Source organism: Drosophila busckii, chromosome 2L, assembly GCF_011750605.1.
Source record: "Drosophila busckii strain San Diego stock center, stock number 13000-0081.31 chromosome 2L, ASM1175060v1, whole genome shotgun sequence".
NCBI classification, from domain to species: domain Eukaryota; kingdom Metazoa; phylum Arthropoda; class Insecta; order Diptera; family Drosophilidae; genus Drosophila; species Drosophila busckii.
This window is the reverse complement of record NC_046604.1, coordinates 16,100,965-16,115,819: the sequence shown is the minus strand read 5'-3', so window position 1 is coordinate 16,115,819 and position 14,855 is coordinate 16,100,965. Positions and strand designations below refer to the sequence as shown.

Sequence of the window (14,855 nt, the reverse complement as noted above, 5' to 3'; positions counted from 1 at the left end):
TGAGGCATAGCATAAACTAAATTTAAGCAAAACTAATGTTATCGATAGTATAGTTTGTAGTTTCATTACTTTTGATAGTCTCTTAAAACATTTCATTGATCAACTATGTACCAGATGCTACATTTTTAATCGATAAGTAATCGATAGCTGCTAAAAACAGGCTTTGCCTAGGCTATAAAATCTTTTACATATTAAACTAGCCATTTAGCAATAATACAAATAAATCTTTACAACTCACGGTAGTCTTGAACATCGATAGTTTAGCAGCTCTGCTGTCAAAATATAATAAGTTACTTTGAACTATTGAAAGAGTTGTCTATGTGTGTGTGTGTGTGTGTGAGCAAATTGCATAACACACAACACAACACAAGTGACTTTTAATGCTTTTGGTGTGTAGTGTGGCATAAAAGTGAAATGCCAGCCAAACAGACAGACAGACAGACATTTTGGGCTAACTTTGTTTGGCAGTACATTTGGCTCTACTCTAACTATATATGGTGCATATTTTGTCAATGGCGCTGGCCACGGCCTAAAACCAAAAGCAACAGTCGTGTTGCCAACAAAGTGCAATAATTCACACTCACTTTGTGTGGCTGCCACAACAAGCGGATCGATATGCCACACACACACACACACACACACACACACACATAGAGAATTGTTAAGTACGCTAGCAAATTATGTTTAAGCTTAAGCACAAGTTGTGTTTTATTAAAATTTATGACTTGATAAGCCAATGAACCGTAACTAGGCGAGTCTGAAAAGAATTTGCCTGCAAATAAAGTTATTAAAATTGATTTTATTTACGATTGTTGCTAAAATAAATTGTGTGCCAATTACATAAGCCCCGCCAGGCATTAAAATCAATTCAATTTACTGCTACAATTTATGACAAATTTCGACTTTGGCAATAAATAATAAGCATAAGACAAAAAAGCTCAAAACTTGTCACAATGAAATTATTTTCAAAATTTAATTAAGACAAAGGCCATGGGCAACACAACAGATGCTAATCATATAATATGCATTTGATTATTAAAGCTAGGCGCGCTGCTTATCCAAGACACAAACCCAAACACACACACATACACACAGAGACAAAGCAGCAGCCTGGCTTCGTTTTGAGGCTTCGTGGCAGCTTCGGCTTGAGCCGCTGCCTACTTCTACCTGACGCTGCATAAAATGTGGTTCAGTGGAGCAAACCGCTTCAGACTGTTAACAACGCGTTTCGGACTCGAATCCACTCGACTCGACTCAATTCCCCTTAACGCGCTTTCTGTGTTGTTTGTAAGTTGTGCAAAGTGCGTGCGCCCAAACCTCAATAAGTTGACCCTCAATATCCTTTTGCTACAAGCAAGCAGCATAAAAGTTAATAACAAATTAAAAGCTGTGTTTAAATTTAATATTACGAGTGCATTTTAAAAAACAACAATTTTATTTGCAGCTGCGGCATAATTTGGATTAACACATTTAAAATTAGCGCACATTATTTGTTGCTGTAAATAAGCTAAAGGTGAGTGCTGACAATTCAAATATTTTATGTTATTTAAGTGATATGAAAAATTAGTTAAAGTTCAAAATATAAAGCAGTAAAATATACAATTATAATTTTTTATGCTACATTTTAAGCTTGCACATTATTTAAATTTCTTTAAAAAATTGTTTTCAACTTAATTTTTTTTGTAATAATTAAATAGTTAAAGTTCGAAACTTAAAGCAGTATAATGTTCTAAATTTTCATGTTTTAAATTTCCTTAAAAAATATTTTTTGGCCTAAATTTTTTATAATAATTTTGTGTTGTGTGCTTTACATTTTTTAAATATATTTATTAAATTATTTTGTTGCACAACTTTATAAAAACATTTATTAGAATTTTTTAAAATTTAAACATACCTTAAAAACTGAGTCAGCTAAATTTACATATTAAACTTTTGCATGCACGCTTCAAGAATTTCAAAATTATATAACTTGTTGGCTATTGTTGAATATTTTTTTATTAAAGCAAAGAAATTATTGTTGGCAAAGGTTGCTAATCATATATGTATATATGTATATGCGAAATATATGTTAATAGCAATATACGAAAAAAATAATTTATTTGAAATTACTTCAGCTGTTTTTATATTTTTGTTTGAGCAGGTTTCAGTTTCAGTTCGCGCTTTTGTGTTTCTTTTTTTAAATATGGAAATTCCAGTTTTCACTTTTATAGAATGTAAAAGCATTTCGAACGCAACTTAACTGTAATTAATGTGTGATTAAATCAATTTATATTGACGAGACAAAGAGTCCGTTAGTTGGACGAACTAACGTAAAGCGACAGAGACAGAGACATTTGCATATTAATTTTAATTGAGTGCGCGCCTCCAGTTCAGTCGACAAAATGTCAAATTCAAATGCAGCTTCAATAAAAAATCAAAAGCGCGCTGAGTAAGCCATTGCAGTCAGTCAACAGCAACAGTTGCTACAGCAGCAGCAGCAGCAGCAACAACATTTGTAATGCAAAAAAATTAACATACAATACATGCATATATATGTATATATCTCGATGATTGTCGAAAAACAGCAAAGCGCACAACTCAAAACTGGCACAGAGATGATCTCCAAGACTTTTTATGCATAATTCATGTACGATATGCCATATAAATATGTCACTATGTTTTTGAAGCGTGTAAATTGTTTAACGCTGCAAGTTTGTTGCCTAAGTCTTTTGATTGCAGTCTACTAAAAATTCTATTTAAAATACACTTCCGTTTGGAAAGTTGCGCTTACAATAAAATGACATTGAAGATTTTTTCGATTTTTGGCAAACAAACGCCAAGCGACAAATTTATGCAAATTCAATTCCCACGACTTTTAATTAAACGTCAAAGTGAATAAGCTTCAAATTAAAGGCCAAGCTAAAAAAAACTCAATTCCATTGTTGCATTGAACTTTGTGTTTAATTCTAATTTTAATGTTCATTTTGTAGCTGTTGAAATTCAAACACGTGTGTTTTCAAAATTTATCAGATGCGCTTCTTTTTATAACGCGCTTAATGTTCAGTTTACTAGCGCTATATAGATCTAGCCGCTTGATATGCGCACAACCTTGAGCTGCAAGACTTTGTCTAGGGTAAGCTAACTTTCCACCTCTATAAGAAAAACAAGTGGAGCGCCTGCTATAAATTTCTGCATTAATGACAGCAGCTTGACTAATAGAACAGCCACAGTTAGATATTTATCACAAATGCAATCGACGCATTGCGCAGTCAATTCGCTCTGATTCTAAACACAATTGGCAGCTGCTTGAGGCTGCTCGAGGCTTGCGGCTTGAGGGTGAGGCACATGCCACAAAACTGCGCCTAGAAAAAAGAACAAAATAAAATAAAAATTGAATATATAGAAAAAATAAAACAGCAATGCGTATGCAATGTTTGACATTTGACCAGAAGCTGTGTACACTGAGCAAAAATTCAATAATAATATAAAACTTTAAAAAATATAAAAATTTAATATTTTTAGCTTCAAGCGCGTATGCAAAAATAATTATTATTTAATAAACTTTATCAATTGAAATTAAAAATTATGTACTCAAAAAAGAAGGCTAAGTTAGAAACAAAAATTTGAAAATATAAATACAAATTTTGCATAGTTAACAATTGCTGAAAATTGTTTAAAAATATTTAATATTTTAACAAACTATGCTAACCAAATTAAATATACATAAAGCTATAATATTAATACAACTACTGCATAATTTTATTAATTAATAAAAAGCAAAAATATATTTATTTTCTATTATAAATATTTTATTAAAATTTTGCTTTCAAAAAGAAATATATATAAATATGAATAAATAAATGCTAAAACTGTGTTGTGCAAATTATGCAAAAATATTTAATTTTCAAGTACTTTTTGACTTGAATAAACTTTAATATTAATAAAACTACTTGCATATTTTATTAATTAAATTTAAATCGATTAATATTTTAACTTACTACACATTGCTCTCATTTTATTTGCATTATATGATTAATTTTAATACTTTTTATAATATTTGCAGTGATGAAAAAAAATATTAATTATTTTAACACTTTGAGCAAACTATGCAATCATTTTTATTGTTAAAGAAAAAATTATATTTATAATAAAACTACTTGCGCATAATCTTATAAAAAATAAAATACTTTCATTTAAAAGTTTTACTAAAATTCAAATTAAAATTATTAATAAAACTACTTGCATAGTACTTTCATATTTAATTATATATATAGTTTTATATATAGTTTAAATTGCCTGTAAATATTTTTGAATAGCTTAGAACTTCATTTATTTATTAACATACTTGCTACGCTGTGCAATTAAAATTCTTGTTAACAATAATTATTATGCAATAGAAATTTATTAGACTTTCAATTAATTGTTGTTATGACAACTCCATATAAGGCATATATATAACATACTATGGGTCAGGAAGTAAAGATAAAATACTATTGAAATTTTAAATTGTAATTCAAACTAGTCTGGCCAGCAGCTTGAATCTATTTGTAAGCCATTAAGGCCGCACTTCAGTCTCAGACTCACACATGTCCAAGTATTTTCAACATATGTCTGCATTAGTGAGTCTGCGCCCGATGTCTGCGCTTCAAATCGAATACACTCTAATTGAGTTTTTCCAGCAAAGCAAAAGTGAACGTTGATTTGTTTGGCTTTTCCCACATTAGGCGCGGCGATCGGTCAGTTTTGAGAATTACGATTACACTATTGACCCCCTGCACTCTTCGATTTAATTCGCCGATAGCTTCAAGTGCACTCAAGGCCTTGTTTGGTCTTGTTTGGTCTGCAATGAACGAATCAAGCCAAAGTTCAATTACCAGAATCTAACTAAGAAAAACAAATCATTACGTAATGAGTTGTAAATGTAAGAAAAACAAACAGAAAAAGCAATAACAAGGGCAGGCAAACGAATTAATTGAAAGCAATCGCTTCAAAATCAAAACAAGCCAAACCGATCGAAATGTTAAAACAAATGTAGCCAAAGAAGAATAAATTGATTGAGCTCAGCGGGCAGTCTAAACAACAACAACAACAATAAAAAAAGATACCAGATAGCTATAGAGAGCACAGCTGCAACTAATTTGGGGGTAAGCGCAGAAGCTCGTATTAGATATTGGCTAAGAGATAAAGATACGAAAGATTTGTGGGAATTCTGCGCGCTGCAAAAATTTAAATTCACGCATTTAAATGTTTTGTTGTTTAGACAGCCCTTGGCAGTGTTAAAAGTTCAAGCGCTCTCAAGCGTTTTATGATTGTTTGGGATTTGCTTGGGATTTGGGACTGGCCTAGTCACGCATGCGCCTTTCGATTTGCATTGAACTCGTACCAAGGAGCGTTTGCATTGATTTCTCAATTTAAATGCGAGCGGGGGCAATGCAAATTTACGAAAAAAAATTTGCATTTCTCGCTGAAAAAAACAAAGTTCGTGATATGTCAAGCAGGCGTTAGAATGTGCTACTAACTAGCAACAGCAACTAGCAGCATTAACAACATTTAGTTGACGCTTTGGCGGCAATTAGCAGCCAAAGCAGCGCGGCGGCATTTAAATGTTCTATATAGTCTGCATTTAATTGCTGCTCCAAACAAAAGACTTGGGCAACAAACTTATGCGCGCAACTAATTAAATTTATATGCAGCTTTAAATTATATGCAACTAATTAAATTTATATGCGTCAATAATTTGTGCTTTTAATATTTTTATCTGGCTGCTGCTGTTCGGCACCTGTCGCAGCTCTGGCGATTTGTTTATCAATAAACTGGGTCAAGTCGGCTTGTCTTTGGCTGTCATTTAATGCAAATAATTGTGCAATACTCACACACACACACACACACACACACACTGATACATAAAATGGGGCTTGTTGCAACGCATGTGGGCGTGGCACGCTTTTTTGCTGCTGTTAGGCGTAACAACAGCAACAGAACATAACGCAATCTATAGCTGTTAGCCATGAGTTTATAAAATTACAAGCCGAGAACTAATTGAAAAATATTTTTATAAAATTATGCTTAATAACAATAATAAAAGCACGAACTGCAGCTTAAAGCAAAACTAATTAATTGAAAATAAAATGCACAGCAAAATATTACAATGTGAGCTATAGAAAATTGAAGCATTAAAAATAAAAAATAAATAAAGCTGCACATTAAATAAAGTGTAAAATTAGTATTATTATTTTTGATTTTTTTTATTTTAAAATTATGCAAGTAGTTTTATTATATTTGAAAATATTTGAAATTTTCTTGAAGTTTTTCAATTTTTATAATCACCAGTTTTTATTTTAATATCATTAGTATTATAATTTTTACTAAAACTCAAACACTTGATTTATCTAAAATATTTTTAGTAATTTAATTTAATTTTAAATTATGCATATTTTTCAATATTAAGCAATTTAATTTTCTTATGTACTGAATTTTTTTTATTAAAACATATTTTTTATTTAACTAAAATATTTTTTATAATTTTTTAACTTAATTTTTTTGATTTTTAAACTTTTTTATGAGTTAAAATTTTTATTACTTATAAAATTTTTAGTAATCGCTACAGTATTTTTTTTGTAGCTTTGTTGTTTATATTTGAAAGCGAATTGCTAAGCTTATTGAGGCATTAAATTTGGCATTGTTTTAAGCACAAAGCAATTTTAATTTGTAAACTTGTGCGCAACAATTTCTTTGAAATTCTTAAGCAATTAAAGTCGCGACTTGAAATTGTAAAACATATTTCAAGAGGCGCGCTTAATTGCGGCTTAAGTGTTGTCCGCGGGGCAATTAAATATAATTAAGCTAGAATGTTGGCCCACGCCAGAGAGTCCAAGTCCGTGTTGCAGTTATGTTGCAAGTTTAGTTGGTAGTAGCCATGCCACTTGTGGTTGTGGCAACGACATCAATAAGCAAAGTCTTTAATGCGTTCACATTTGGCGTGAATAAGCCAACACATGCGTAGTCCGAGCAGCAACAAAAGCGCCTCGAGTCAATCAATTTTGTTGTCGAGCGACGCGTATTACATGTGGATGGAGACCCAAAGTGTTGGCCACCAGCACTTGGGGTTAGCCTTGGGAGGCGGCCGTTGATGTTGATGCCGCTGCCAAGATTGTTTGGCATTTGGAAAGGCAGCGGCGGCGGCGCAGTGACTTACGCAAATTTTTTGCTGCATTTGCCGCCAGGCTGCAGGCACACCCTAATGCTTCGCTCTCGCTCTCTCGCTCTCTCTGCGACAGTTACCAAACGCTTTTAATTGAAAACTGCGTTTGCCTGGACAGCAGCAACAACAACAACAACTACAACTAGTTTACGCATTTTGAAAGGCGTGCGTGGCGGCGTAATTAAAAACTTGTCGTTCGATTTGTTGCAGGAGTTTGCTAACTATGCCACAATCGATTGCAAATCCCAGCAGCAAGACAGACAGACAGACAGACATTTAGATATATAGATATGGCTGCTGCGATGTGCAATAAAAATGCATTAGCTTAGTTAATAAAATAAGCGCAAGGGCTGTGGCTAAAGCTAAAGTTTGACATAGACTTGAGCAAATATTTTTTTTCACTTTTGTAATAGTAGAGCGCGCAATTTTAAGTATATAAAGAGAAAATAAATTAAATACATAGGCAAATTTAATTTAAATATTTACACTAACAAATTTAAATAAGTTTAAGTTTAAATAAATTAATTGAATATTAATAATTAACAACCAAAAAAATCTCTCTCTAAACTGGTTAATTGGATGAATGAAAATTTAAATGAAAATAATGATAGAAATAAAAAACTATTTTTTATAAATTATTAATTTTAATATAACATTTTTTAAAAATTTGTAATAATTTTATTAAGCATAGAAAACATTTTTATTGCACAAACTCAAGCATTTACTTTATTTATTTTCATAACAAAACACATTTATTTGCATTCATATTTAACATAATATTATTTTTTTAATTTAAAGTGTATTGCAACTTCGGTTTTACTTTAAATTGCATTTCATAAAAAACACTTACGCTTGTCCATTTATAACTCGAGTGTGTTCGTTGTTTTGTGTGCACATTGCGTATACGCAACATTTGTCAGCTGTTTTGGGCAGCATTAATTATTTTTTTTCTTTCTGTTTCTTAGCAAATTTATTATTTTATATAAAAAAAATCAAGTCGTTTGGCTTGGCGTGTAACGAGCTTTATAGTTGGACGTAGGATGTTCGGGTGATTAATGCGTTGATATTCGAGTGCGGCATGCACTCATATATATATAGCTATATACTCAGATGTATATCATGACACCCTAAGGCAAGCGCATGGCTCTAAGTGAGCTGTGCTAAATGATAACAAGTTGAACTGGTTTAACTCACAAAAAAAAAAAGAAATAGAAGCAAATAAATTTATATATAAAAGTAAATAAAAATGTTTGGAAACGACGCACAACGTTGCACAACTCTAGACGTGACATCCTGGCTACTGTGTTAGTGTGTGTGTGTGTCTAACGGTAATTTAATATGCGTAGCTTGCATTGCATTGCAATTTTATGAGCTAAAGCCGCAGGTAAAGTGAGCGGCGCTCAAGGATTTTAATTATTTACAAAAAAAATCAAATATCCGGGGAGTTGCTGCAACCGAAAACAGTGCCACGCAAAAATTATCAAACAAATCAAAAAGAGCTTGACACAGTTTCTTGCCTGCCACATGCAGCATGCGGTGCGTGCAACGTTCAATCAATGCAATTCATTCATTGAATGTGTTTTTTATTTTTATTTTTGGGCAATGCAACACGCAACTTGAGCAAGTGCTGCCGCCTTTCCTTTCCCTGCTGCTTGTGGGCTGTATGGGGGTGTGGCAATGTTGCAACTTCAAAGTGGCTTAAGCTGTTGGCTTAACTGTTGCCACTTTAGTGCCAAAAACTAAAGATTGCGTATCTCAAAGATGCTTTAGATCGAGCCAAAGTTAAAGCCAAGCAACAACAATATTTTTAGCATGCCTCACCTACATGCCACATGCCGTTGCCATAACATTTAGGCCTACGCAGTGCGTATGCAAAATGTCCATAAAATTGCACATTGATTTCAATTGCATAAACAAATGGAAAATACATAGAAATAAAGTTGCGTATGTAGCAACATTTATTGATTTATTATGTTGCCAAGCAGCGCATAATTTATTACAAATCTATTTGTTTGCGTTTGCTGCGTTTCGTTTGTTTTTTTTAGTGCGTGCGCAACTCGAACTGATTTATGTTGACATTCAAACAAAAGACTTAGGCAACGAACGTGCGTGCGCGCGACAAAGAGTCGAGCGGACTAGCTTGAGTTTAATGAGTTCTGTTTAAAACGTGGAAAATTGGAAATTCCACACAATATTTTATGAAGAAATTAAGCAACTAATTAGCTGAGTTAAATTAAATTAAACTAACATAAAAAGCAAAGAATATTGAATTTACTGGAAATTAATAAATTAAAAATATAGAACAAATTAATTTATTTAACAGCTATTAAAATAACTATGGATTTTATATACATACATTTATTTATATTTATTGAAATTATTTTTATATTTTTGTATGTAGTACTTGGTAAAAAAAATTATATAAATAAATAAACTATAAAAAAAAAACTACATAAATTGCTACACACTTAAATATTTTGTATGTTTATTTTACTGCTTACATTATACAATTTATTATATTTTTATTCTTTGTCAATTTATTTATTACAAGCAAAAAATACTGCATTAATTTATGCGCTCGATTAAAAAACAATAATAATTACTTACTTGGCAATTATCGCCGCTTGATTTACATGCAATAGTTAATGTTTTTAGTGCATAAACTTTTAACCCGCCAGGCACGTTTCGACTTTTGCTTGTTGCTCTTGTTGTTAATAACTTAATTAAGCGCCAAGCTGAGCGGTTCCCATGAACTACGCTGACATGAACGCCCACGCGCAAAAACAAAAACGACAATAACAAACTAAAGTCGTTTAGGCCACACGCCAGCGCTTTAAGCCAACAAACAGTTGTTGGCTGCCTGCCTTTGGCTTTTGTTTATATTTAAGCTAAGTGCGCCACGCCAAATTGATTAATATCATCAAATGTCCAACCAAACACCAAGTGTGGGCGTTGTGGGGTTAAGCCGTGCTGTTGAGGTGTTAAGCTTGGACTGTGAACAGTCCCAAGTTATTGTTAATGGTCATGCTATGGCATTTAATCGCTTAAGTAGCGCTATTTACGCTAATTGGCCATCCCCACCCACAAGTCACGCCCACTGGGGCGACATGACCACCCAGCAACAATTGTGTGGACAGCTCTTTGGCTTCCGATGCGCCGAATGTGGTCGCGTCTAATTAGCTGCAGTTCATTATGCTAAACAGCCACACAGTCTGTCTGTCTGTCTGTCGATCAGTTTCCCCCTCTCCACCCCCCTCTGCACTAACAGCAGCTGCCATGCATGAAATATCACGCCAATTACGAGTCACACTGCCGCGGCTGGAGCTCCGACTTGAGCTCGAGTTGAAGCTGTGTTTTGTGTTTGATTTGTGTCCAATTCAGCGGCGCTTTTACAGTGGCTGCTAAAAGCGTGCGCCACAAATTAAATCAATTAAATAACAAAAAGACAAAAGCGCAAAAGCAAAGCGTCCAAACGTTGAACGAATTGTGATTGCTCTATGAAAGTTTAAGCTATGACATTTTTATTAAAAGAATTTTATATTCAACCAATTTTAATAAAAGAATTTACAATTTTGTATTGTATAGCATTTAAATTAATATCAATTGTTGTTTGAATTAGTGCCACTTTAATTTGCTGCTTTTCATTACCAAAACTTTTGTATTCATTTATTTTTTATTTAATATTGAGCTTTACTTTCTTAAAGTGAAAGAAAAGATTTTGGTATACGCAACATTTGTGCTTTTATTTAATTTTTAATATAATTTATTAATCATTTGTGTTTACTTAGTCAATATACCCCATTAAAATTTCAGCTATAATTTAAAATTGAAACCGCAACGCGTAAACATTAAGCGATTTTCATCAATTAGAGATTTACGTCAATACGTCTCATTAAACATTTATAGGCCTGATTGGCGTTAGCAATAATTATTATGATGTCATAATCACAACTAACAAGTCTTCTCTCTCTCTCGCTCTTGCAGATGAGGCAGTCAACAACGAGGCTAGCGCTGCTGCTTTTGGTGGCTTTGGTTGGGACTCAAGCTGAGCCCGCTGGCTATCACTACGATCGTCCCACGCGTCTTGCGGTGCATTCAGCTGCAGCTTCGCCTGGAGCGCTGACCAACATTTACACAGGACATCAATTTGCGCCGCTGCCCACGGTGCAGCCGCTGCCGCCAGTGCCGGCGTTGCCGCCATTGCCCACAGCCAGATCTGGTCTAGCTTCGGGACCAGGCCCATTACTCAGTCGCTATCAGCCCGTGAAGCAAACTGCTCCGCCGGCTACACGCATTGTGAGCAGCTATGTGGCGCCCAGCCAAAGAACTGTTAGCTATCACGGCATTGCCGCCGGCACGCCGCATAATGTGTACGGCAATCCTCCAGAGCATCAGGTTCACTATCAGCCGCCCAGTGCTCCGGCTCAGACTCAACCCTTACGCTTGTCCTTTGGCAAGCAATCGTTGTTCTCCCCCGGCGAGTCGTATGTCGCCAATGGACGCCAACTGAAGCAATACGCCGTCATCGAGCTGATCGACAATGACATCGACAACATGCCTCAGCCCTTCCTCAGCTCCAGCTCATTCAATCGCTTCCGTTCGCAGCCCACCACGACGGGCTTGCAGGTGGACTCACGTGCCACAGCCTTGGTGCGTGAACAGCAGCAGCTTAGCATACAGCCACGCTTCCAATCCAATGCAGCGTCAACAGATGCCATTGCCTTGGGATCGGGCGGCTTGGGCTATATTCGCTTGCCCAACGGCAATGTTTACTTGGGTTCCGGTTCCTTGGGCTACATCAGCGGTCAGCAGGTGAAGCAGGCTCATTTGGATGCGCGCACACGTTCCGAGTTCACTTCAGATGCGCTGCACTTTGGCCATGGTCCACTGGGTGGTGCTAGTAACTTCATAGGGTTTTAAGTTGTCGCAGCAACATTGTACATAATTACTGTATATACACATATTTAAATAGAGCAAATCCATTCTTGTTTAGTCTGTAAGTAACTTGCACAAAATAAAGCCGCCTAAAGTAAATGTAAACTGTAACATTTTTGTAAATTTGAATTTAGGCGCGCAATTTTATGTGCATTGACAGTAACAGAAAGTGTTTACAGTAACAGCTCACACTATTTTATTGTGGATGATACTTGCCGGATGATACAGTAACGATAACGTTAAGATTATTGTAGATAATACTCGCCAGTTTGTTCGCAGTTGCTGTACGGCATGCACGAAATAATAGTGGATGGTACGTGTTAGTATTTTAATACACAGCAAAAAAATATGAAAATAAAAAAAGCTTAAGTAAGGATGTGCGACGCTTGCCAGCTCGTGCTATATCAGGTGTTGTGAGCAGCCCACTTGGTATGAGGACATCAAACTGCGCCTGCCTTTAGATCTGTTTCCAGAGCATTATCTGCCCTTCTCCTTTTACCATGTCTCCTGCAATCTCAGCAAGAAACGTGATGCACTTGCCGCCTTTAATACACCCATAGGCTATGCAAGGCTGCTACAAAAGAATCGCATCTGCCTAGAGGAGCAGCTCCTTCCAGTGGTGGCCACGTTACCCGTCGGCTATCTATCCATACAACCCCTGGGCTGTGGCAAAGAGGTAAGTTGCTCTGCTATAGCTTCATTACTCAAAACATTACTTTTTTTTACTTTATTAATCATTTTAAAATGGAACAAATCAGTATTTTGTATTTTCTGTTATAGACTGAAAATCATCAACTATAGAGTTGAAAATAATTAATGAAAAATATTTTATTTATAGTCTATCTGAATTGCATTAACAAAATGTTGTATGCTTAGTGCTATTATTCAATAAAAAAAAATCCGAATTATAGAATACAATTTACCAACATTTGGACATATAGACATGACTCTTCTTTCGACAGTGTCTAAGTATTAGCAAATTGATTTATAGAAACATTTTTATCTTTCTCTCAATGAGACATTCCTTTAAGAATTGAGTTGTACCGATGGAATATAACATACAGGCAAATGTAGTTGTCATAATAGTCATAAAATAATTTAGGACGAATACACGATCGCAGTTATTGTCCAATATGCTAATGTTCCTAAAAGGTTTCAGCTTCTTTTCCAATAATAAAGAAGTGAACTAAAACGAGAAATATTATGCATACTGCGAACACTTTATTGTACAACTTACCTCATAACAATGTTCCTGTACCTTATTCTTGAAGCGTATATTCAACCGATAATAAATCGCATTGATTATAACAATTTGTAGCTGAAGCTGTTCTTGTACTGTCCGCATTTTATCCATCAATATGCCAATTATGAAGATATTGAGTATTGGTAGCACAGCTGGTGCTGCTAAATTATTCAAGACTATATGTATTTTATCATCGATCTCATCAACGGAGTAGATTATGCATTCAAGCATAAGTTCCATATTATTTATACTAGTCAATATGTTAGAGTATACAGCTCTGTTTATCCAGGAAAATGTCTGGGACATTCTGTCATGAAGCTTACTGATGCGCGTATTCAAATGTAGTATCCATTGTATACTATTTCGGTACTTCGAGGACATAGCACGCAGTCTCTTTGGATGCTCAATACATCGTTGTAAGAAGAATACAAGGCTCCGCTGCCAATTTAGCAGTAGTAACTGATAGATGAAGTACGCAAACGTTACGTATTCGAAAAGCATCCAATAAGACTGTATAATATAGGAATAGCCTTTACGATTTAACAGGTCTAGTTGGTACATGTAGGACAGATACAATTTCATTATGTTAAGGCCCAGCAGGTACGCGTCACAGTAGTAAATTAACCCAAATCTTTCTTCAATTATTCTTGTGATACTGAGTATTTCATTGATTAAGTACTTCAATTCTTCACAATATGGTGGATAGTAACATAAAGTATGTATTTGAACTTCAAAAATTAGCATATAGGCGTAGCTTAGCACAAAAATAAACAAATATTGACCCTGGCTCTCATCGACGATATATACGAATCGTCTTAGAAGTTGATAAAACATCAAGAGTTCATGGCATTGGTTGATCACAAAATAGAGCTTATAAATAACTATTGCCACAACGATTAGGATATGATGTTTGAACTTCTGCATGCGATGGTTTTCGCAATCGTACTTGAGCCTCACGAAATCAAGCACACGTGCAAAGAAATAAATCAGCATGGCACTGTATTGAAAAAACCGGCGATATACCGCTTGGACTCGGCGACTGCGTATAAAGCGAGAGTCCCGTGTGCTCCACATGTTAAAGCGCGAATGAATTAACTTTTCCACTAAGCCTCTGAGTTAATAGAAAATATTCCATTTATTACATTAATGCGTAACAATAAAAGTTAATAGATAAAATTTATATGCCACATTTATTTAAGTCTGTCTATCTGTATGAGGATTAGGATATGTAAGCATTATAGACATGATTTATACAACATTGAAATGAATATTTCGTTTAAGTGTTGCTAAAGAACATTTTGTGTCTGTCAATGCTTGATTTTTCCACTGTGCTGTGACTTAATTTGCATGCTTAACTATACCGCTTTTTGTGTATTCTCCTCTCAGACGCATCTGTGTACGCTCTCCATCCCATCCATGGACCATCTACCAATGCTTACGCGTCATCAGCAGAACTACGGACCGGACATACAATAGATAGATAATCAGCGATCGCTT

The 14,855-nt window shown here is 34.8% G+C and overlaps 2 protein-coding genes across 2 annotated transcripts; one reads left to right on the top strand and one right to left on the bottom strand.

Annotated features, from left to right (window-relative positions):
- The first annotated feature begins 1,481 nt into the window (after nt 1-1,481).
- Nucleotides 1,482-12,200, top strand: LOC108601408. The gene is made up of 2 exons (XM_017989310.1): nt 1,482-1,513; nt 11,165-12,200. The coding sequence occupies exon 2, from the start codon at nt 11,165-11,167 to the stop codon at nt 12,098-12,100; it is 936 nt and encodes a 311-aa protein (XP_017844799.1). The 5' UTR covers nt 1,482-1,513; the 3' UTR covers nt 12,101-12,200.
- A 111-nt stretch (nt 12,201-12,311) lies between these two features.
- On the bottom strand, nt 12,312-14,432 carry LOC108606310 (uncharacterized protein CG1339). Its single transcript, XM_017996354.1, has 3 exons — nt 13,353-14,432; nt 13,178-13,301; nt 12,312-12,397 (listed from the first exon to the last, which is right to left on the bottom strand). The coding sequence occupies exons 1-3, from the start codon at nt 14,430-14,432 to the stop codon at nt 12,312-12,314; spliced, it is 1,290 nt and encodes a 429-aa protein (XP_017851843.1).
- Between the last annotated feature and the right edge of the window lie 423 nt (nt 14,433-14,855).

Excerpts from the sequence above, each read along its gene's own strand:
- LOC108601408 (XM_017989310.1), top strand. The coding sequence starts at position 11,165 with ATGAGGCAGTCAACAACGAGGCTAGCGCTGCTGCTTTTGGTGGCTTTG.
- LOC108606310 (XM_017996354.1), bottom strand. The coding sequence starts at position 14,432 with ATGTGGAGCACACGGGACTCTCGCTTTATACGCAGTCGCCGAGTCCAA. Across the intron at positions 13,302-13,352 it reads TACAGGAACATTGTTATGAG|TTCACTTCTTTATTATTGGA; the intron begins GTAAGTTGTACA and ends TTCTCGTTTTAG. Across the intron at positions 12,398-13,177 it reads TATGACAACTACATTTGCCT|CAACTGCGAACAAACTGGCG; the intron begins GTATGTTATATT and ends CATGCCGTACAG.